This window comes from Nesoenas mayeri, assembly GCF_963082525.1.
Source record: "Nesoenas mayeri genome assembly, chromosome: 1".
Taxonomy (NCBI): domain Eukaryota; kingdom Metazoa; phylum Chordata; class Aves; order Columbiformes; family Columbidae; genus Nesoenas; species Nesoenas mayeri.
This window is the reverse complement of record NC_137541.1, coordinates 198540782-198565364: the sequence shown is the minus strand read 5'-3', so window position 1 is coordinate 198565364 and position 24583 is coordinate 198540782. Positions and strand designations below refer to the sequence as shown.

General features: G+C 37.8%; 1 protein-coding gene across 4 annotated transcripts in view; it reads left to right on the top strand.

Annotated features, from left to right (window-relative positions):
* YAP1 (Yes1 associated transcriptional regulator) overlaps positions 1–24583 on the top strand; it is a gene marked incomplete at both ends in the record, with an annotated part of 85875 nt that overhangs the window by 58830 nt on the left and 2462 nt on the right. For 2 of the 4 annotated variants that reach the window (XM_080363816.1, XM_080363815.1), the window contains 2 exons: positions 9553–9734; positions 21748–21878. In XM_080363816.1, coding sequence (XP_080219942.1) covers positions 9553–9734; positions 21748–21878 — 313 coding nt within the window. Of the gene's footprint in view, positions 1–9552; positions 9747–11245; positions 11294–21747; positions 21879–24583 lie in introns of all 4 variants that reach the window. The other 2 variants (XM_080363814.1, XM_080363813.1) reach the window with 2 other exon arrangements.

The following is a 24583-nucleotide window of genomic DNA, read 5'->3' as shown; positions in this document are numbered from 1 at the left end:
CTTGTAGCAGACTTTTAAGACTAATGCATCAGATAGGGGTCCCTGTTAGAATACCCAGCTGTGGTGTAGACTGGGTCTAAAACCTGAGTGCTCCAAATTGAAGATAAAAACTTTCTTCCACAACTCAGATCTAACATCTTTATAGTGGCTTTGAGGTCTTCAGCTACACAACTTAAACAACAGTGAAATCTTCTTGTGCCTCAGATATTGATCCTCCAAGTTTACATATTTGACTTTAGAATAGTTTTGCATTAGAATAATTCACAGACTTTAAAATCTAGGAAAGAACTAAGTATGAAAGGAGGGTCATGCACAGGGAATGGGGGGATCCTTAGGCCTGTGTCAGCAGGATCTTTTGTCTAGTGGAGCATCTGGTACAAACATGCTGTCCTACCTTCTTAGTGCCTTTGCAGACCTTGGAATAAGGGGCTTCAAATTACTTTTTAATTTCTTAAGGTTATGTCTTTACAAGAATTTAACTGTCAAGTTGAGCTTATGTGTTTTCAACTGTTTTATGCTTTACCAGTTTCTGCTATTGTCCATTGGTCATTCTTCACAAATCTTGCTGGTTTTCTTAAGCCTTACAGATAAGTTAATATGTTTTCTTGATAGTCAAAGACTGTCTGGGTAGGAAACAGGTCAGCTATGCATTCTAAGTGGCTGCAGTTAGTGAAGTAGAAGAACATCTGCTTTTGCTATAAAATTAAATTTCCTAGAACCAATTGAAGTTTGGAATTGTTCAGCTTTATTGCTACAAGTTTCCAAGAATTGGCTTTTGTATCAAGTACCATTAAAGGGATTTTTGACTCCTATTTAAGTTTGCAGATGATATGACTTGTTTTTGAAATGCAACTTAAAATAACTTGCCTTTTGAGGATACTTGATTTGTTAAATTCGGGGAAGGCACAGTAGACTGGAAGTGGGAAAATACCAGAAACTGGCAGCCGATTGATGTCTGTGTGTCTGTTGGGTTAATGTAAGTCTTGTGTTTAAACCAAAATGTACTCCATTAGAGTAGTCAGACAAGTCTGTCTGCAGGAATTGGAGTAAAACAAGATACTGTTTCAGCTTTCTTGCTATTTTATTCCAGACTTCAGTTTTACCGGTTTGTTACTAGTGATCATACCAGTGCTACACACACCCAGCATTTTTCCTTTTGTTCTTTCAAGTGTGGGAGCTGCCATATGGGATATGAAGTGAAAGATGTGACCTCAGATTGAAATCTTTGCCATGACTTGATTTTTATGACTCCCACTTAGAGATTATATTAACTTTTTTTTTAAGTTCTGTGTGAGTTTTGGATGAGTGGGAAAGCAAGGCAAGACTGGGTTTCATTCGTTATGGAAAGTGCCATAGGGGCTCTGTGCACAGTAGCTGCTTCAACTACACAAGCAGGAAAAGGAATAAAAGTGATGATAACAGTAGGAGTATAGAGGATGCACATCAGGAGTTTCTGCTTCCTTTATTTTGTAATGTTAAGATAATTTTACCTTTGAAAGAATGAAAATATTTTGTTTAGAAATACTGAAGTAAAATGCACCTGTAGACTTCATTGAAACATGTATTTATTATTTCCATTAAGAATAACAACAAAACACAACAACAACAATGCCAACATTACAACAAACTTGAAATGCACTTAAAAGCTTCAGCTTCAGAGAGTCTGCTAATTTTTAAGTATTGGAAGTGAAAAGGAAGCATTCCATAGTGTTGTTTTCTTATCCCTTACCTATCTAGCACTTTGTTCAATTTGAGTTCTTTCAAATTAATTTGTAGGAGCCTTGCCAGAAGCAGATTTGTGAAAAAGACAGAACTAGAACCCAAGATTGGAAAATGGGGGTTTTTGACCTTTGTCTGGTCAAAAAAAAAGCCTAGGCCTTGTGTCTGGCCACAATGGCATTTCAGATGGTGTTAAGTTCCAGATCTGCCTTCCATTTTTGCACAAAAGCAGGACATGAATCACAGTTGGTTTTGATCTCCAGATTCAATGGCATATCCTCTTTACATGCTCTCTAAACCAAAGCGGATTTGACTTATCTGAAAGGTCTCTTGGTACTGGATTTTTCATTTACCTGTCTCTGTTTTTCCAGAACAGTTTCAGGAGATCACTCAGGATGGGGAAGAGACTTCTGTATTTGGGTACGTGTGTAGGTGGAGCAGCATCAGTTTTCAGTGAACCGCTGACTTGTGTCAGGGTGAGCTCATTGCAAAACTGCAAAGGCAGATGAAATTTCCTTGGTGGGCATCCTTTTGTAATAGGGGATACTGCCCTTGAGGTATAAATATCAGAAAGTGAAATCTTGTTTAGTTCGAAAGAAGGATGTATTTAGACCTCTTTGCTATACAGCATTCACTGAAGAAATCATTAGATCTGTCTATAAGTATTGTGTAAGGATGCAGTTATCTGCTTGATGTAGAGTATGTATATACTTATAAAAAGGGGAAAAAAACACTTTTATTAAGAGTTTGTCAAGGCAGTAGGTTTGTGTAAGTTTATACCTGTTTTGGGTTTTGTTTTGTTTTCAGAATAATTTAATCCTGTTCAAGACAGGAGATTTGTGGGTAGTGGTGTCTTTATGCCAGTAAAAACAACGTGTTCTTCCAGTGTTGTGCTAGGACAGCTGTGACCGAAAGAAAACTGCGCTCCTAATAGGGTTATTTTTTCCACCATAACCTTCTAACACCACGGTTTGCATGTCTCTGTTAATGGGCATACTACGTTAAAAATTGAAGGTGCGTAATTTTGAATATATAGTTAATTATCTGTAATCTAAACATAGGAGTACACACAATAATTATACACTGTATATCTAGTAGTATATAATCTAAAATTCAAAGAAGCGTCAGCTTTTTTCCTTCTTGAATTCAATCATGTCAACCCTCGATTTCAGTTGCCTATATAGGAAAAACAATTTTGCTCTGTTTCTTGCAATATACTGTTGATTTTATTTTCGTTTTTTGTAATTCCTATTTGATCATTTCTAAAGGGCTTATGACAGACTAAAAAAAATGCAGATGTGCACATGTATATACACAAGGTTTGTTCCCCCAAAATAAATTGAAAAAATTTAATTGAAATTGAAAATGCATTTTTAAAAAAAAAAAGCTTTTGTGTTATTTTATAAGAAATTATACAGAAGCTTGTGTTTTGGCCTAATTAACCCAGGAAGTATTATGGGGTGATCAAGCAGTGACACTGTTTGCAGCTAATACCCTTATGTACAGTGTTTGCTGATTAAACTTTGGTCTAAAATGTGGACTAGCTTTGATTAAATGTATTTTGCCAGATATTGGGTGGACAGACATGGCACCTTGATGAGCTCAGAGTCCTGCTCTTTCTGTAGTTTTCGGTGCTTCATAGATACAATTTAAACTTAGATGACATTAATTGAGGTTTCTTCTTATAATCTGTCCTGTGCAGTGTGAGCTACATAGTTCTCCTGCAGTACTAAGACTTACACTGTCTGTTCCGTTCTGTATGAAGACTTAAAAATAAAGTTAAATATTTAAGAAAATGTTTAGACTTCCAAAATTAAAATTGGTTTCTCTTTAAAGAATGGAACATGCATTGTTTTATATACATGCGCTCAGCAGAAGATTCTTTTATAGCTATGTTAGTGCTGAATCTCATTTCTATTTGCTTTTCTGGCTGGCTAGAATATTTCAGTTCTTCTGAAACTGGCTCACATTGAGCGAAAATGCTTTCTGAATATTGTTATTGACTTGTATGAAGACAAAAGTCAGATCCATGAACAACTGCAACAGAATTTTATTCCAGTTTAATTTCCGATGTGTTAAGTGTCTGTCTGGGGACGCTATAGAGTCTTAGTGGTGGTCGATCAATCCAGCTATTGCGCCTTTGCATTTTAGGATACAGAGCAACTACGAAAAGCAATGACAGCTTCATCAAAGACAGCAAAGAACTGTTTAATTTATGTTGCTTGAACCAATAGGTACCATAGTGATAGAATAACAAAAAGAAAAATATTAATTTCATTTGAAATCAAGTAATTGAAGAATGCAGAGTAATCAATCTGTAGTTTGGACATGCTTCTGTAGTCATTGGATATATCTTGTTTTAACCAAGAGTCCAGGTCAGGTGTGTGCAAATATTTCTTTTACCTGACTTAAGATGCTAAGATTGGTTTGTACACTTAGGATGGCAAAATGAGCCCAGGGAACAGTCTGTTTCAGGTTTCCCCCTCACTTTTAAGCTCCAGGATTCTCAGAGTAACCAGAGGCTGAAACCAATGGAGTATTTATTGTACTAATTTTTAGGTTGTTTTATAGCAGCAGCATTATTAAACTGCATCTGGGATTTTGTTAAAGTAATATAGCAATGCATTATAAAGAATGCACTCCAGAAGCATGACTTGTATCCTGATTAAACAACAAATTGTTGTACCAAGTCTCTCTAAAAAAGCCACTTGGAACAAGTTTTTATTACTTCCGAGACTCATTCTTTCAAATCGTGCTGGTAATTTTTTTTTTTCTTCACAGCTCTTTTCAATTTAATCAAAGAGGATTTTTGCCTTTGTTGCCGTGCTGCAAACAGGCACCATTCAAAAACCTGGCCATAGCCAAAAATGGTGCACAAAAACTAGTTTACAAATGAAGCTGAAGGGAACAAGTATTCTTTTTCAGTACCCTCAGTGAAAACATTGATTGTTATTATTAAGAGCAGTAAGTTCAAGCAGTAAGTAAGTAAGTATGTTCAGATCCTGAGCTTTTTTGTTGTAGTTTGAACATAAAAATAACATCTTTAAATTTGCAGATTAGAATTAGTTTTGAAGGCTGAAATGATGACTGCAGAACCGTCAGACATGGAGCTGTGTGTGTTGCTCGTTGGAGTGCTGCTCTGCGGCTCTGTGTAGGGAGAGCTGCCTGGGCCCATCGCATCCTGCGAGGGAATTCGCCTTGGATGTTTGAGCTGTTAACAATCTGCTGGCCTTTTCTCTCCAGCACCCATGCTTGGCTTGTTGTTAGTTGGTTTTTTCCTTATTTTTTTACCTTAAGGCAGTCTGAACTGTTTTTTAGACATCAGTCTAAACCTTCTTCAGAAACTTGTTACCTGCTACAGTACAAAACAGGGATTTTGCTGTTGAGTTTGGACAGTAGAAAATTCAATATGTAATATTTGAAGACCACTAATTCTTTATTCTCAAAAGCATATTGCAGCTATTATAATTGACCGTACTCTGCAGATTGTGAAGCGAAGCCATATTATAGGACGGCAAGATCTTTTTTACTGTGTTAAGTTGCCCGTGTTTTTTAACTTGTCTGCCCCTCCTCCTCCTCCCTCAAATCCCCTCTTCTAGAAACAAAGACATGTTTGTTCCTTCTCTGCCTGTGAGGTCTCTGCAGCCTCCTCTGTGTGGGTGCAGAGCCCCTTATTTAAACGCTTTCCATACCCGTGGAAGGTAAAGCACGGGATGCATCAGAAAACTGATAAGTCACAACTCTAATAGGTAAATGAAGCTCTTTGTCTTTGAATTCAAAGTGCTTTAAAGGAGCTGTGCATGTCAGGATCATCACAAACTCATGAGGTGTAGGGGAAAATAAAATACGCTTATCTGAGATCACACTGATAAGCATATTCTTTAGAGTGCAGATTTCTGTCGTCGTGTCCTCAGTAAAGTAATGGAGAATTGAGAATAAAACTTTAAAATCCTCTTTTTTTTCCTGTCACTCAAAACAAGATGTGTCTTCCCTCTTTTCATTAAATATTGTGTTGGAAAATATAGAAAATGTCGTTTTTCTGCTTCCCTTGAAGATAGCACACTTGTATAATCAGCCAAGATGGCTGAAAATCATTCAGTGTTATACTGTTGGGTTTTTTTTCCATTGGTTCTTCACTTGGGGATGTTGTTCAATCAGTAAAATTCAGTTAGCAACATCATCTTTGAATGTGCAAACTTCTAGTTTAATTTCACAGTTAGAAGTAGTTTCCTTACGTGAAAAGCATCTCCATGATCTATTTTGAGGACAGTTTAAAATCTTGTTTGAAGTCTTTTGCACTTGCATTCTTGAAATAGTAAAAATGCTCAGAAAAATCCTTTAAATGGATTCCTGAATAAGAATTTAGAAACTAGATTTTTTGGTTTAGTTTCTGAAGAGTTACCAAACCATATAATTAAATTGCCCCCCCCCCTATACTTATTGGTGAATGTTAAGTATGCACTGAAGTCTCAATATCTTACAATATTCCTGTTTTAGATACACTTTCAGTTAGAAACATTGCTTTCAAAATGGACATTAGAAGTCATTTTAGAGGGATCTAGTTTGGTGGAATGACATGGAAAACATCAGACAAACATGATTTGTTTCTTACAGTTTTAATTGCTAAGTCAGGAGATGGGAAGAGCAGAGCAAACTGTGATCAGAGAGAATGGGGATAATAAAAGCAACTGTCAGAAAGATACAGGTATATAAAATATAAGGAACTTGGCATGAGAGGGAAAGTATTTTCAAAGCTGCATAGTAGTGGAAAAGGGGCCTAGGGAAGTATTACTTGTATAGTGCATGCAGGAAAACAAATTCATAATATGTTAATAATATGAAAGTGTGTTAGTGATATTGCACTTAAGTGTTTAACTAAGGTTAGAAATTGTTCAATGTTTATGAGGTTGTCTGCAATGTAACTTGGCTCTGAGCTGCTGAGACAGGGACTCTGAAACCATGATTGTACAACTGGAGACTAGACCACAAATGTGGCCTTTTTAACCTAAAGAAATTGGCATTCTTCAGCTTTGAGTACTTAGTTTTTACAAGCTAGATATTTTGCTTTTAGCTTAGCTGTGTTTCTTGCAGGTGGTGGTAATTTTCTGACCTTTGTCCCTTTTTACTTTCCACTGTAAGTAACCTTGCGTCTTGTTTAATAGCAGGGGCTGGGCCCTGGAACTTCAGAAGGGTAGCACAGACCTCTGTTTGAGTTGCAGAATTAGCCAGCAGCAGGAGAAGGTGGTTGTTTCCGTTGTCCCCTAGTAACTCCTTCATTGTCTGCTTTTAAGGTGAAAGAGAGTGAGATAATAAAAGCAAAAGATATGGTCCTGGTTACAGCCTTAATAGGATTCTGGGTAAAAAGAGATAAAGCAGGAGGTATGTTCCCCAGTCCAGCAGTGTCATGTCTGGCTGGGCCGCTGCCTTTTTGCATTGCCCTCTCTAGCTTCAGCTCCACCTGGCTCCATAAATGCAGGTAATCTAATGGCCATCAGTCTGCCAGCAGAGGTTGCCCAGTGGAGGCCCTGGAGCTTGTCACTACAGATCACTGCTCACATCACCTTATTGTGGCCTTTCAGTACTTAGAAGGGGCCTGTAAGAAAGACAGGAACAGACTTTAGCAGGGCCTGTTCTGACAGGACAAGGGGTGATGGTTTTAAACTAGAAGAGGGGAGATTCAGGCCAGACATGAGGAAGAAATTTTTTTGTGATGGGGGTGGTAAAGCCCTGGCCTGGGTTTCCCAGAGAGGTGGTAGATGCCCCATCCCTGGAGACATCCCAGGCCGGGCTGGACGGGGCTCTGAGCAACCTGATCTGGTTGAAGAGGTTCCTGCTCATGGCAGGAGGCTGGATCAGATGAGCTTTGAAGGTCCCTTCCAACCCAAACTGTTCTATAATTCTATGATCAGCTGTTTGATTTTAAGCTTTAATCCACAGCAGTGTCACCTTCTCACCATTTTTTCCCCGCTGGGTCAGGATGGGACTTGCAGGTTGGAGTTGAACCTCTAGTCCTTTTTATTCACCCTGTTTCTATTTGCTATTGGGATTCAGTTTCTATTCCTACTTCACCTGTTCGCTTACCCTTACAGGAAGTTTTATCTTATTTGTAATTGTATGTATGAAGCTCTCTCATGAGTAACTATATAAAAGACTATTTCAAATTACTTCAAGTTGTTTGATGCTTCATCCTGTTTTGATGTGACTCATGAAAATGGGACCCACCTGTCCAATTAGGCTGTTGACTCTGTGCAGGACCTATGGAGTAGTTGAAAGGGTAGACTAGAGTTGAGTCTGTAACTGCTTTTGACTTGTTTGTTTTCTATTCTGACTCCAGTGAGCCTATGGTGTTTCTTCTTCATATGTTGCCTCTCAGTGGAAAGATGAACTGTGGCAAGGTGAAAAGGGAGCAAGGTTGTGAGGCACCAGCCATTTTTACTGCTGTTATGAGATAAATATATTTAGGCTTTCTTAGAACAGAAGAAAAGCACTCCTTTACCTCAAGGTGAACATTCGAAAGACAGTGGAGATGGAAGGGCTTTTCAGAGAATAGATTATATAAGTACTTTATGACCTAATTCTCCTTTCGTGTGATAGTTAAAGTGTTAGTGTTCCAGGAATCATCTACACGTGATGAAAATATTAATTTGAACTAATACAACAGGTGATTTTCTTTGCACCAAATCAGCCCGTCATCCTATAAACAGCTCACTCCTTTTTTTTTTTTTTCTTCTTTGTTCCCATAAACCATAATCTTCATTCCCAGAAGAAAAAAATAATAATAAAAAAAATCCCTGCCACTCTCCCATCGCGGCTTCAGCAAATGCATTTGGCAGCATACTGTGAATGCTGATAGATTCAGGATACCCCAGACAACAAGATGGGAAGCTAATTCCAAAACTGAAAGCCTCTGAAAATAGTGCCCTTGTAATCCATTCAGCCCTTCCCAGCCCTCCCTTTCACTATGGGAACTCCAGTGCCTCTGTTGACTTTAACCATGCTGGTCTCATGTTGGGGAACAGTCAGGCCTGTCAGGTAGATGCATCCTAGTCATGCATGATTTCATAAAATAAGATTGTCTTGGGTGTTGCTTTTATGGGGGAAGGGAAGATGGGTTTTCGTTGTGCATTAGGCACACAGGGTGATGACGCTTTCTTCTCCACGCCTCAGCAAAGATGTATCATATACTTCTGTGGGGTAAAAGCTAACAAAGCACTAGTAAAATATTTCCAATGTTGATGGCAGCATTTTTGGCTGTATAATTTATCTGCCATTTCTGTACCAGCTCTAATTTTGCATATCAAGATGGCCTAAATGGAGCCTGTGACACTCAAAACTTGATGTGACAGGATTGTTGCGTGACCTGCACCACAATGGGAAGATCGGTAGCCTTTAACCAAATGTAGATTGTTATAAGCGAGATGATCTGCTTTGTCATTCTATGTGTTTTCGAGTTTATTGATTCTCAGATTTCACATTAATAAGAAAAGTGATGTTGTATTATTTGTGTCTAAATTGAGAATAGTTTATTAGGAAGAAAGAGAGATCCTTCTAATTAAACTTGAAATATTTTAATACCACCAACTTACACGTTTAACTGTTTTCATAAGCTTCTGGAACAAGTATGTATTCTTGAACATGAGATTCTTTCATTGACTTCACAGGAATAACAGAGCATACATTTCATATTGTGCACATCAGTGTAGCTGCGTGTTTTATACTGCCTTGGCTTGTAATTTTTTGAAGGTTTTAATATATGCCTTCTAAGGATAACACTTACCTTGTGTGTATTTGTTTGAATTTCATTTTTAAATGTGTATTGTTTTGGTTCCTTAGCCATGAATCAGCGAATCAGCCAAAGTGCTCCAGTGAAGCAGCCACCCCCTCTGGCTCCCCAGAGTCCCCAGGGTGGTCTGATGGGTGGGAGCAGCTCCAATCAGCAACAGCAGATGAGACTTCAGCAGCTGCAGATGGAGAAGGAAAGGCTGAGACTGAAGCACCAAGAACTGCTTCGGCAGGTGAGGCCACAGGTTAGACACCTACTTCCACTATTTCTTTTGTATGTTGTGTTTTGTTTTGGCTAAGTTGTTGTTCCAGTAAGTCTTAAAAACCGGTGACTGTACAAAAAGCTTTGAAACTAAAAAAGCCTAAATTCATTCTGTTACTGATATCAGCTTGGTAGCAAAAACATCTGATTTATCAGACTGAAGGATTTGGCTTTCCTCCCTCATTCCTCTCTCTAATAAAACTCACGAAGAGGCTTCTTTACGATTAGGATGACATCATGGACTGTTGATCTGATTGGATATTCCTCTTGAGAACTTATTTCTTATTCATTGAGTTCTGAGTCACGCAAAAAGACAAGAAGTTGGTTCCCACAGCTGCTTTAATTCTCCCTTTTAAGTGGAGGAAAGTCTTTCACTTTCAGAACCAGTCATGGTCTGTAGGATTTCAAGATACTTGGGAAGTTTCTACAGGATACATTGAGGAGACACGTTATCTGTTGAACAGTGGAGTGGAGCATGGAACAGCTGAACAATGAACAAGTCGTGCTGCATTTTCAACTTGTGGTTTTCTTATGGTGAAGAATTTCAAGCTTCATAATTAGGCTGCAAGTTGTTCCTTTCAGTATTTTGCTACTATATGAATATAGCTGTAGCAAATGTTAAAGTGTAGGACTGGACACTGGAATATCTGGATTTTGAATTTGGGTTCAACATCTTTTTGACTCTCAGCCTGCTGCTTCAATTTTTCCATCTGAATGTTTTAAGAGTTACTACCATCTGTGCTAGATACTTAGGGTGTTCTTTGGTTCTTTTTGGCACTGCCAGAGAAAGCACTAATCTTTTCTTTGAGGAAAACCTTCTAAAATCTTACCCTGTTCCCTTTTCACTTTGGGTGATGGGCCTTGTGTCAGGAGAGGATAATATCTTTCTGTCCTCAAAGACAGCTTTTCTCTTTCTTCATCACCTCTGTCCTGAAATCTGACTCCCATTATCCCCTTTGTAGTCAAGGACTGTTCTGTAGGAATCTTCAGCATCTCTTGCTGTAAGATGGGTCATCTTTACAGCCATTACTTTTTATATAGTACTCTAGGTAAGAATACTTTGCAAAGGTGGCATCAGGACTCTCTCTCCGCTTAAGCACCTGGGCTTCTGCTGTTCCTGCTTTGCAATTAATCCACCAACAAACATTTTACCCTGTGCTAGCATGCTTCTAGGTAGGCCTTCTAATCATCTTCTTGCCTCAGTTGTTATTGAGAACCTGACTAACTTGGGACCAGGTGACAGCCAATTTCCTTGGTGGTGTTCTCCCTGGTCGTTAAGCTTGTCTGTCAAATACACATCCTTGGTAAATCTGTGAGTTCTGTTTCACTGTGTCGTGATTTTCATAGTATCTTAACTCCCTTATCCTGTCTCATCTGGCCTGTCTTGGGGGCTTGATACTACAAGATGGTGTTTATAAGACAGCCTGCAGAGGCAAACCATGCAGCTAAAGTAATTTTTATCCATCTTATTTTTACTCTTAGGCATTGCGGAATATCAATCCCAGCACAGCAAATTCTCCAAAACATCAGGTAGGCTCTTAACTGATGTTTCAGCATAATTAGAAAAAATGAAAGCATTAAATTAGACTAGTAGGGGAACTTTTTGCTTTTTGAAGGCATTCAAGAAAAGAAAAACAAACAAACAAAACCAAGCTCTGTCATACACATTTTGGAACCACTTTTCTGGTCACAAACCTAATGTTGTTTTCAAGAGTGCTGCATTACCCCAACTTTATATCAATATTTAAGAGCAAATGAGGAATTCATTGCACATTTTTTCTGCGTTGAAAAAACCTTCTTGTTTAGCATTCTTGAGGATATTGTAGTTCCAGTCCTGGTGTCATCAAGATGGGTATTTAAATCAAACCTCCCATTATATCTAAGGTAGTAGTTTGTGACTTCTAAGTACTGTTCATATGAATGTTCTTATCAGTTTGTTTAAACAGGTATGATCTTAAAGAAGGATATCTGTAATCAGTTAATAAAAAGTCACTTGAAATATTTATGATTTTTAAGCATATAGGGTGTAACATAATAGTTTATAATAGATTAGACTAACAAAATAGCTGCTGTGGGGATATAATATGTAATCAGTCCATTGTGACATTTAACAGGCTCCTGCAGAGATGTATTTTCTGTATAGGAAACAACAGTTCTGAAAAGTTTCTCAAGACCAAAAGGAAATTGGTCAAAATGTGAAGCATAATAAACAGTTTAATGTGGACTTCTTTTAGGCTCTTAAAAAGTCTAATATGGAATGAATCTCTGAAAGGGTGGATTTATGGATCTATTCAGAGAGCTTCTTGCTTGCTGTTGCTAACAGTATTCTTAATCTACTGGTTCTTAGCATAATATTTATATTGGCTTGTATTGTACTTTGTATTTCTAAGAAAAAACATGATATGCACTAGGCAAGAAAAACAGAATAAAAGAAAGTATCTTGTGTTTGGAAGCCATGAGTACTGGTACTGTTGCATTCTGAAGAGTACTGCAGAATTTGTATGCTACTAGTTCCCCTGAGAATATAATCTTTAAAACAGGAACCTCAAACCTTAGAAACAGTACTGATACCCTGGAAAAAAAATATGTTCTTGTTTGGCGATATTAGTGCCGCTCTGAAGCGGAAGCATTTTAATTGAAAATTAATAAATTGATTCAGTTACAGAGCGGGAACCACATAATGATCTTATCGATCAATATTAGATCCTACTATGCAGGAGAAGAAAATTCCCGGTATACAAGGGAATAAACAGAGCAGCACACTCCTCCACATCAGTTGGAAACACCTTATCTCCTGCCACAATGAGGTTATTCAGAAAGGATGTTTTCCTTACTGAATGCCAGAAGTGTATTCTGTGTTTTCTTGTGTGCCTGAAGCCCTGTCATAGAATTGTTCGCTCTTCCACAGTAGCTTCTTCCTGTTGCAAACTCAGAAACATGCAGCATATGGAGAACACTGGGGTCAGTTTCATACTTTGAGAAGTTCCAAAAATCTGATCTTATAAAATTCTGGCTTAAAACAGTAAAAAGCTGAAAAAAAACCTCAAAGGGACCTTACTGATAATTCATTAAATGTGTATGTAGTGGTCATTCTGCTTTGTTTGGGACGGGAAATGATGAAAGCATTTATGCAAAAGTCAGGTTTCCAGTCACATTTAAACTGTTTTTACCAGGCTTACCTGGGTACTCACCTGCCTGGGTTCAGTTTTATTAGTCTGCACTTGCTGATGAGTCAAACTGTCTGAGGGATCTGGCGGATACAAAAGTAGGCTATCCTGTCAACTTAGAAGTTCCATAGTACTAGATTGATCGTGTTGTATCATCTACATGTACTTTTTGTGGGTTTGTGTGTCACTTCAATAATGTGGTGAGCAGCCACATGTGGAAGAAGGTGCTTAGAGAACTGCTTCTGGAAATTGTTCTCCAAATACTTCTCGAGGCCTTGTACGGAAGAAGCAAATGTTGTCTGTCTTCTCCAATGATGCCTTTACTGAAGTCCCGATTTGTACATCCTATCAGCTCGTAGTCAACCTAGCGAATCTGTGAAAAATCCGTAGAAACGATGCAAATCTTTTTGGTCAGCTTTTTCTTTCTGACAGATCCTTTCTTTGTGAATAAAATTAATGAAGTTTAGAGGAATTATTTGCTTTCATGATGATAAAGCTGTGCTTGGGAGAAGAATAATAGCTTATCTTGATAAATTTTAGATGTTCTTTTAAGGAATACTGAAAATAAAACCTTCATATGTTCAGCGATCTTAGTTCTGGAAGACTAAGTCTATCTGAGATTGTCAAAGTCTTTGTAAGGAAATGATATGACACAAGCATTCTTGAAGATGGCCTCTAATGAAGTATCTTTCTTATATAGATAAAAGAACCTGAGAAATGTTCCTTAACTTTTAACTGGATCTCTGAGCTTTTCTTAATTGCAGAATCAGAGGTTGGAAGGGGCTGGTGGAAGTCTAGTCCAACATCCTGCATTCAGCTCAGCCTCCTTTTCTTTCTTGGCATTTTTGTCCACATACCCTGGAAACAGTGTCATGGTTGTATTGATGTCTTTGGTCAGGTTTTTTTGGTGCTCAGTGAGTATTTTATCTCTCTGCCATGATACTGTGGTATCCTCTAGTGACACAAACACTCCAAGTGTTATGTATGGAGGCCTTAGTATTTGAATACCTCCTGGAAAGACTGAAATTGCTCAGCTATATCTTTTGTTGCAAGTACTGTAAAACACTCTTCTTGTTTAAATGAGGATTTGTTTTATTGTAATTCTTAAAATGTCAAAGGTTTTTGAAACAAAAATTACTGCTTCCATATTTACGGTGTGTAAACAAGAGCTATGGATACATCCAGGGAATTTGAAAACACCAAGCGCCTGTCCAGTTACTTACCCTCATCATCATCAGTTTCTGTGAACACCTGACAGATGCCTCCCTGTCTTAGTTAAGAGGTTGAGTGACTTGACTTCCTCTCCATCCCCAGTAGCTCTCCTTCCATTTTCCTGCAGTTTAGCATCTGCTTGTCAATGTCTCACCTAAAATAGATGTCAGTCGACTTCTGCATGAATGATAAAATTGGCTACATGTTAGGTGACAGATTTCCCACCTTCCAGTATACAATGAAGAGACATTAAGGCAAATAATGTTAAGGCTCTGAAGACATTATTCTTGAATGTTGTGCAGACTACTTTCTTGTGCTAAGACTGGAAGATTCTTATTTGCTGCTAATATTAGGGTATTTGCTAGTAAGATCAGCGTATTACACAGCCATTTATGTGGTAGGTTCTTCTGTGTGTGCTTGCTCATTCCGTATCTGCTGCTTGTTTCTAGCGCTGCATGGAGGTCCCTGTCTGGGACTGAGATGCAGCTCTGCTTCCTTGCCGCGCTGCTCCCTTGTGCTTTCCCACGTACCTTTCTTGTCTCTGTGCTGCTTTCTTGGTGGTTCTGCACACCTGGAATGTGCTCCCTGCTCATCGTTGCCATTCTGTCATCCTTTATCCTTTATGAGGTACCTCTCATATTCTCTGTCCTGTTGTGCCGGACTTATTTCTTATCAACTTTTGACATTCTGGAAATTCCCATACTCGGTGAAGAATCTGCAAAGACATGACCAGTCTGTCCTTGTTTGCTCAATCGCTTGGTTTTGGGTTTTTTGGTTTTTAATATATTTGCTCTTATTCATAAAATATAAGCTCTTGCAGTACTGAATAGTTACAGTGTTCGACATATTGTTTGTTTCCTATGACTCCTTTTTTTTAAAGAAAGTTCATCTTGGTTGGTGTTTGACACCTTTCATCAGCTTAGTCAAGAAGATTTCCAGTGTTCCAGGAAATCATTAATTTTTTAGGACACTATTACTATTTTTCAATAAAAGATTTCTTCATTCATTTTGCATGTACACCAATACAAAGCTGTGTTACTGTCAAATTTGTGATGTTTTCTAGAAACAAGTCCAGTCTTGAATTCTGTGCTATTGAACTTCCATGAAATTAGCGAAGCTGGAAGTCTTACTGAGGACTTAGGTTTTGATTTGTTCCTGTCCTCTCCTTCTCTTGCCTGTAATATGTCTTTAATAACAAGATATACTTTTGTTTAGATCTTTGTGGAAATGGTGGGTTATTTTAGTTTCTTAGTGAATCCCCGTGTTGTCCCTTGAATATCTCGTTCTCCTGAAGCTTATTGCTTGATATTTGATAGAGAAGATGGTCTGTGATATCTCTTATTCTGAAAAGATCCATTATGTGAGAAGTTTTGAGGATGACTCACTAAGACACAGTGAAAAGTCCTTCCAACAAAGTTTTTTTCCTGTTTAAAATTTTTACTTCTGATTTATTTTTTAATCAATAGTCACAAATAATACCCAAAATTTCTCATTTTAGTGGAAGTAAATTTTTTTTTTTGCAGTGTTTTAGTGACTTAACTCTTATTACTGATACTAAATTTTGCTTTGTGCCTCGTGGTTTAAGTTTTCTGCTTGGTGTTTCTTTTGCAAAATGAACAGAAATTGGGTTTGATTTCTTATTCTCCAAAATCAATAACAAAATATTGCTGGAGAACTGTCACACAGATAAAGGAGCTGAGCAGCATATATGATATTGTAAGTAACTTGAAGATTTCAGGTAGGCAGAAAATGAAGTGATTTTATATGCATTTATCTCAGTTTTCATTGAACTGCTGATATATTATTGCTAGCAGGAATATTTTACTTCATTAGGTAACAAACCATTGTTATTCACTGGACAACCTTCCAGAAATCTTCGTAATTAATGAACTGACTTCTTTAGTCTGTGGCAGTAAATTTGGCACATAATAATAAATTTTAGCACATTGCCTCTGTAGGCATCTGTTTAGAATCATAGAATCATTTCAGTTGGAAGAGACCCTCAGGATCATCGAGGCCAACCATAACCTAACTCTGGCTCTAAACCATGTCTCTAAGAACCTCATCTAAACGCCTTTTAAACGCCTCCAGGGATGGTGACTCCACCACTTCCCTGGGCAGCCTGTTCAATGCCTGACAACGCTTTCCAGGAAGAATTTTTTCCTGATATCCAATATAAACCTCCCCTGGTGTAACTTGAGCTCCAGACCCCGCACCAGCTTCATTGCCCTTTTCTGAACTCTCTCCAGCACCTCAATGTCTATCTTATGATGAGGAACCCAAAACTGAACACAGGGTTCAAGATGAGGCCTCACCAGTGTTGAGTACAGTGGCACAATCACTTCTCTAAAAAAAGGAAAAGGAAGGAAAGCATTTGGATTTTAGGTAGCTAAAAGTTAGTTCAGATAATCTCCCAAGTACCTGCTGTTTACTCTGCATCAGTTGCACAGAGCTTTGTTGAGGCTCACAGGTAAGGCAGCACACGTGTGCAGTGCCATGACTTTAGAAATTAATTCAGAAAACATAGCCATCTCTCTAGGGCCATCCGGAGCTGGGGCTGACGACTGTAGCTGGGCAAGTGTGTGGTATTTTTTTTAAGGAGAATATTTGCTCTTAATAAAATGACCTCTGACTGAGAGTCTGGTAGACGTGCTCTGGCAAACTGAACTGCAGCAGTTTGAGACATTAAATTCAGCTGTCTTGACAGAGATTGCCTTATTTATAAGGCAGCAGGATGTGTCTAATGTTTTTTCATAATCCAGTAGCCGAAGCATCAGTGTGGCTACACTGCAAGACACATCAGACACCTGATCGATCAGACAAATTACTTTTCAGTTAGGTCTGTTTTCTGACTTGTCTTAGCGTGTGACCATACAAATGCAAATTCCTGCTGAAGGGAAGGGTAAGAAAATGTAGTCAGAGGTCATCCATAGCAATAAGTAAAAAGTCACTTTGGAATTACCTGTGGGTTGTGACCCTCGGTGATTAAGAAATTGAGACGCAAATTCCTCTGCCCTGACCAACAAACTCTGCTGCTTCTAAACACTGCTAAATAAAACACAAAGTTTTGTCAAAGCATCAGGAATTTCAACTCAGAGTTGGATTTTCTGTAGAAGTTGTAGGGATGTTGCTTGACCTAATTATTATTTAAGTCTTTGGTATTTCTGATGAGCAGTGCACTAAGGTAGTACTTTAAAGACTGCTTGATTGGACATCAGTAGGAAGCTCTATTGAGAGGGAGTCCTGTTTGGCTGGATTTGGGGAGTGTGAAGGGTATGTTGGCTCCCATCAAAATATAAAAAATGTGGCATTCAACCAGTTTTGCTGCAACCGTAACACTGATGATGTTCAGTCATCTTGGGAACTAAGTGCTTTAAATATTCCTTGGCTTCTGAAATAGTATAGCTTCATTTCTTGTTGAAAACCATAGACCTAAGTGAAACATTAGTTTGTCTGGCAAGAGGTATAGAATTTGTTTCACACTTGGTTAAATTGGGAAATGCTGAGCATAGATGGGTAGAAGATACACAGTAGGAAAGATACTTGTATTATATGAGTAATTAGAGAATTCGGAAGCTGTGATGCCAGTTGCAGCACCTGAGCTTTACAGATTAACAAAATAATTTTATTGCTCGTTTGTGAATGTAGATCCTTATAGATAGATACTCTGAAAGTCTAGAGAGTAAATGAGATCTGCGCTCCTTGGTCTGTTTGTTATGCCCTCAATTGCTTCAGGACACATTGTATCTGTACGAGCTGTAGCTCACTGCAGCACATTTCCAAGTCCTTGCTGCTGCTTGTGTTTGCAAATCTTAATCACAGAAGCGCTGCCAAAGCAACCGGTCAGCAGAAGGTGCGAGTCACGTTGTCCTGAGTACGAGATGGCCGTGAAGAGCAGCGTTTGCTGGAACCGAACACGAATTGGTGGAGGGGCTGGTCGGGGCACGTACCTGCCCGATGGTGCTCTGAGACCCCCGGCTGGGCCAGGGGCAGCGAGAGGAGGATGAAACAGTGGCTCAGCAAAGGGCTGCAAAACCATACGAGAAGCCGGACTTTATCAACAATGTCTTTTCAACTTTATGCTGCCTTATCTGTGCTTGCAATGCTCTGCATAGCACTGTGATTTTTGCGAAATGTATACAATATTATTAATTATCACTCTATCAGCATCACCTCTTAAATTAATTTTGCTGGTTTTCATGATGGCCACACTGAATGATTTATATGTTTCTCCATTACTCTTCACTAATTGCATAACTCCTCATTGCTGAATTCATTTGTCTTCATCTGTCAATGTGTTTTCGCTGTGTGTTTTGTACATACGCTCTAACTTCCTGGCCCTCAAACAAGAAGGTAAATACTTAATCTGAAGAAGTAACTGGTGCTGAAACTGCCTGTAAGTGTCGTGGTCTCCTCTTCGCCCTCACGCTTCTCTCTCATCCTGGCGTAGCCTGTGGATTGTGGGATAGTTGAGCAGTGTTTGGGGGCAGAAATGTTACAATTGGCCCTTTATGAAGTAAATTTACCAATTGAACTGATATATCCTTATATTTTTTTTTTTAAGTTGAGTAGCATATCTTATGCTTAACACAGTAAGAATATGATACATGATTTGCACAATGGAGACTTTTAACCTTTCCTCAACAGCACGATGAAGATAAAAATGTTTTGCAAAGAGTAATTTTATAAAGTTAATTTGGACATGGTATGAATGACCTGGAACTTTGTGTAAAACTTAATGTATATGCAATCATAAAAAACAAACAAACAAACAACAACAGCCAGGCAGATAACTTACACACTGCTGACCTTATTTTAAAAATTCCTTTGCTTAAGGAGATGACAGACCATTTTGGTCATTTATGCAATAACCAAAATACCAAAATTCAGCTTTTGTGTTAACAATAGGAATGCTAAGCTTTTATTTTTCCAGAGATACTTAAAAAAAAGTGTGACATTCAAAAATAGGATAAGATCAAGTTACAGAAATCTAAGCCAGGATTTTGTCATGGTTTTATTTTTGCCTCCAGACTTTAAATACTTCTAATAAAGGATATATTTTAAAGAGTGAACTAAAAACCTAGAGTTTACATTGCTCTCTTTGGAGCTGGGAGAGGCTTGTACACTCCCATACATTCTTTTTTAAGTATAGAAAGCACATAATGTTTTTATTGACAATGAGTTTTATGAGGAAGAAGAAACAAAAGGATCATTCTTCAAGCAACACAATTTTAGTTTCCATTACACGCACCTTTTGGGAAAAATAGTCTTAATACACTCTGTAGGGTTTGTAAAACCTTTGTTTATCTTATGGAATGGTTAAAAATTGCTCTCTATTTGTTTCTGAATATCTCGTCTCTTTTGGTAATTCCTTTTCTTTCAGAATTCCAGATTGACATGAATTTATTACTTGAATGAGTAATTCGTTCTAGGGGGAGGTGCTGTAGTTCTGCCTCCTGAATAACGATCATTAATGCTACATACAAATAGTTACAAATAGTTGCCGCTTTGCACTTTTAGCACGGTTGTTGTTGAAACAAGGATCAAAGTAGTACTAATATTAAAAATATCCTTTTTCACTGTGTTTTGCATGCCAAAGAATAGGCAAAATAAAATTCTCTTTCCTGGTTTAATACATTTCTTTTCAATGGGCCTTCAGTGAAGTGTGATTTTTCTTATTTAGCTGGCTAGTATCTGAGCTACATTTATCTTTACTATACTTACATACTTACTTATATTCATAAAGTGATGAAACTTGAATCTCACCTACTTTCTAAGAATTTAGAAAATACAAAGGTAACTCCCATTCTTCCACATTGGTTATTTTCTTCACATATGGAAGAGAAATTGGTGGTGGTGTTTTTTGGTGGCTTTTCAACAGGGGACCCAGAGGGATTTTTATTCTCTTTTTTTTCTCCCTATTGCATTTGTTGTGTTTTCTCCTGCATGTGTATCAGCCGCCTTATATGAAGGCTGATGTGACTGACAGAAGTTTGTAAAATTATCTGCGGGGTAAGACCTCGTTATATAGTCTTTGCCTTTGGTTTTATTACATAAGCAAATGAAAATCATATGGATAAGCCTATAGAAATGATTAAAAGGTGCCTATAATCCTGTGATCTGAAAATGGGGAGTAGTATTATTACTGTTTATTAGAACAGTGGCCAAGTGAGTGGTGGTGAGCAGAGGACTGGATTTACTTGGAGCAGGCAGTTGGGTGTGACGAACACAAAAGCCAGTGGTATGTTTGTGCGCTTTCTGCAAAGGTCTAATCAACTGGAATGAGAAAACCTTATAGTACAAGACGGTACTAAAAACAGTATTAAAGGAATATGCAGCATAATAACCCACAGGAATGGGAGTGAAGCATATGCTGATTAGAAAAGGAAAAAAAAACAGGTGGTAGGGAAGCATTCAAGATACAATGCAATCTGCTGTAAAATAAAATAACCTTAGATATTTTTTAAAAGAAAATAACTTTGAAGAATAATTGGAAAAGGATTATTTTTTGTATATTAAAAGTCTACGGTAGTCCTTAGGCTCATACCTGAGAATGGATGAAGACCTCATATTATACAAGTGTGAATTATTGAGTATTGTCAAGACTGACAAGATTCGTTTTGCCTGAGATGAGCTTCCCAGGCACAGCCTGGAAATCACGTACTGCTAGTAACGGTAACAAGAGGCAGTAGATTTCGTTACCAGTCTCAACATTAACAGAGCGCAGACTTGGTGAGCCACTGATGATGTTTTAAGAGAGTTGCTTGAAGCAAATTATTGTATTTTTCACATGTGTAACTCATGTTTAAAAACGGAGAGAGGAAGCACTGGAAATTACATAAAATGCTGCTTATTTCCACCCACGTTTAATTTTCTGTATTTCATGTTAAAACTTATTTTCATTAAATAGTAATGACAAGCTTTATAGATGGATTGATTCAAGTTGGTACACAGGCAGATGCATAAAATATGAATGTTATCTAGATTTGTAATTTCAGAAGTGCGGTGTCTTAGTTTTACTAAGGAATTAACGGGGATTTGAAGAGCCTTAAGATTTATGTGTGAGACAAATCGCTCATCTGATCTATCGGAAATTTCAAAAGACATGACTCAAACAGGAAGAGTGAATGGGAACTTGTAGGGAAAGACTTGGCACTTTGCTGAATGAAGCAGCAAGGTGAAAAGGAAACCAAGGACTTATACAGAACTTAAAAGAAATGGGGAAAAAGTGCTGATCAGCAGAGCTAGACAGATGTATCTTAGGGGTCAGATAATGTTAACAATTCTTTTTTTGGTCTTAAGAACAGACTTAGCAAAAGGATATTGAAGCAAACTAGAAAAGATTTATGTAAACATACAGATATTTATATCCATAAATACATTTACAGTGAAGTCTCTGTAGTACTGGGCCTGACGGGTGGAAAATGCATTGTCACTGAAGCCAGTAAAAATTCTTGCTTTGTCTTCAGAAACTTAATTTCATTTAAATCTTGTAACTGGAAACAGTAAAAGCATCAGTTACCTGTAATGTTACGTGTTCATGTGTCTGAAAAGTGCATTCAAATGCCTAACACGATCTTTCTTTCTCCCCCTCCCCTGTTGTAGGAATTGGCTCTCCGTAGCCAGCTTCCCACAATGGAACAAGATGGTGGATCTCAAAATCCCGTGTCATCTCCTGGAATGTCTCAGGAACTGAGAACAATGACTACGAATAGTTCTGATCCCTTTCTTAACAGGTTTGTAGGGGTAGCTACTAGAGGGGGAAGAAACTGATTTAAAATTCTGTTTGGTACATGTAATAGTTTATTTTGAACATCTGTCTGTGCCAAAAGCCACAGCTGTAAATGAATCTTTCCTTAAATGGCAAGTCTAGTAAAAGTTGAGGATTAAAAGCTGTCTCCTGTGGGAGGAAGTAGTCTGTTCAGACTTGTAGGAAGGTTTTTATTCAAAGTCATAACATGTTTGCCTCTGCATAATCTGTTGACTAACAGTCATTTCAAATTACTGACTCAGAAGAATTTGTGAATAGCTTTCTATGAGATCAAATGGACTGTGAGGCCCATTCAGGACTACACCTTGAGGTTCATTTTAAGGTTTCTCCATTCACCCCTCCCCTCCACTTCAGGTATTTAATTTCACAGTATTTTTACTGTTAATGTTAGGTCTGCAAATAGTGGCATGTTTCATTTTAAATGCTGTATTAGTTTTAAAGTGAGTCTTTTCATTCAAGATTTAGAATTTTGCAGTATAGACTGGTCTTTTTCTTATAATGTTTTCCTTAATCCCTCTGAGTTGGAGTGTTTGTTTTGTTGGAAATACTGTTCTAATTTCAGCTTGCAAATGCTTCACATAAACCATTATAACTTTGGAGAAAGTGCTGCATCTTGAAAGAAGTCATATCTGTATTTTTTGCTTAGCGTGGTGGAAAGACAAGGTGAAAACAGTAAAACAGTCAAATCTCCAGGCCACGTAAACTTTCAATTAACAGAGTAAAAGTCTTCTAACGTTTCAGTAGTATTAAGTAGTTCATCTTAAGTCGGAAGAGTTAATTTTGTAGTTCTTCATTGGAAGAACTTCAGGATATCAGCATTCTAGGCTGATATCAACTCAGTATCCCCTACCATAAAAGAGAAAAATTATTCTGTCGGAGTTCATCACTACTTTTCTGCCTTACCTTGAAATGTTAGTCTAACTTTAGGATGCTTACTGTAAGTGCTCATGAAGTATTACAACACGCTCATCTTTTTCTTTAATTATACATTACATACCTGTAGAAAACCCCATAAAATTAATCTTGATTCTTTCAATGTCATAACTTCCATGGTTTTTGCCACCAATACAGTTTCAAACGTGCTCATCAAGTAAGAAGTCCACATCATGTTAAAACTGGCATGATTTTGGAGTAGGGCAAGTTTAAATACCTGCTGTAATTCTAGATACTGAAAACTGTTAAAATCTTTGTAAACCTTTGCTGCAATTATAAATCCTTTCCCATATTCTTTTAAAAAACTTGATGTTGCTGATCTCACACTTAGGTTCTTCATCCGTAAAGATGTACTGGTGTTGTATGTAACTTTCCCAGTTATTGATATTCCATCAGCTTAGCCTACATTTGTTTCATTTTCTGCCTTTTCCAGCAGACTTCTCCATCATTTCATATACTCTATCCTCACTGTATTTCTCGAAATTAGTAAAGTTCGGGGAATGTGAAGGGTATTTTCTTGCACCATCTTGCCAGTGGAACCTGTTGTCATTCATATAGTTTAGGTGATGTAAATAACATCAGTTGCTCTTAGACTTTTCCTCCCTCTGCATGAAGTATTGTCTGTGCTTTCAAGGTACACAGTGCTTTTTACATATATATATGTGTATATATATATGTGTGTGTATATATATATAAACTTCCTAAGGATGTAAGTGTTGTTTCCATGTCTTGGGCCAGCCCTTCAGGAAGACTTATCTCCTACACAGACAAATCTGATCAGAAAAGCTTTTTGTTAGAGGGAGGGATTTTCCTCCGTGGAATTCATGCTGGAACCTGGTGTGAGCCTTAACTGTGCTGGCTCTGTCCCAAGGAATAAGGACAAGAAATCTTAAAACTAACCTGCTGTCCTATGAGAAGCTTATGTCAATAGAAAATGGCCTTGATGTGTTATAATAACACCATAGCTTAGAATACTCTTGCCATCATATGTTTAGCACAGATATATTTTGAAATTTGTTCTTAAGTGGTGTGGTATTCTCCCATCTTCAAAACCTGTTTTCTGAGCTGAAAGAAACGCATCTTCAGGTTTCAAATGGCCATGGCAGTGGGCTAATGCAGTTTGTCCTTGGTGTATCTACACACATGAAATGATGCATCTTTACCTTTAATTAGAAACAGGAAAAAAGCTAGAAAGGACAAATTCATGGTTGTAATTTTTGGCAGGTTGAGAATTAGCAAGGGCTGTTTACAGTAAAGTACAAAAAGTTACTGTTTGCTCCATTGCAAATAGGTTTAGCTGTACTTTTTTGTAGCACTTGCTTCAGGCAAATCTGTTACCTCACTTGAGTTCAGAATATCTTACTTTCCATTTTGATCTGAGCTTTGTCCCCTTCTAGGTAATTTTATGGACATCACTGCATTTAATTCTGGCATGTGTTAAATACTGGCATGTGTTAAATAATAAAAGAGGGCACTTTGCTATTTCTGAATTAGATACAGCAGTCCAATAGTTTTGCCTTAAAGATCTCCTTTATGTCCCTTATGTTAAAGTTCAGACTTAAAGAAATGCTTCTTTTTGGTTTTATAGAATATATAAAGTTCCTGGTGAGACAGTCCTCCTAACTTTAGGTACCAAAGTTAGATATCTGGAGTTTACATAGCAAATATTTTCCACTACATAATCAGAACATCCAAAAAGTCTTGGAAAACAATGCTACATTGGAGCAATTTGAGGAA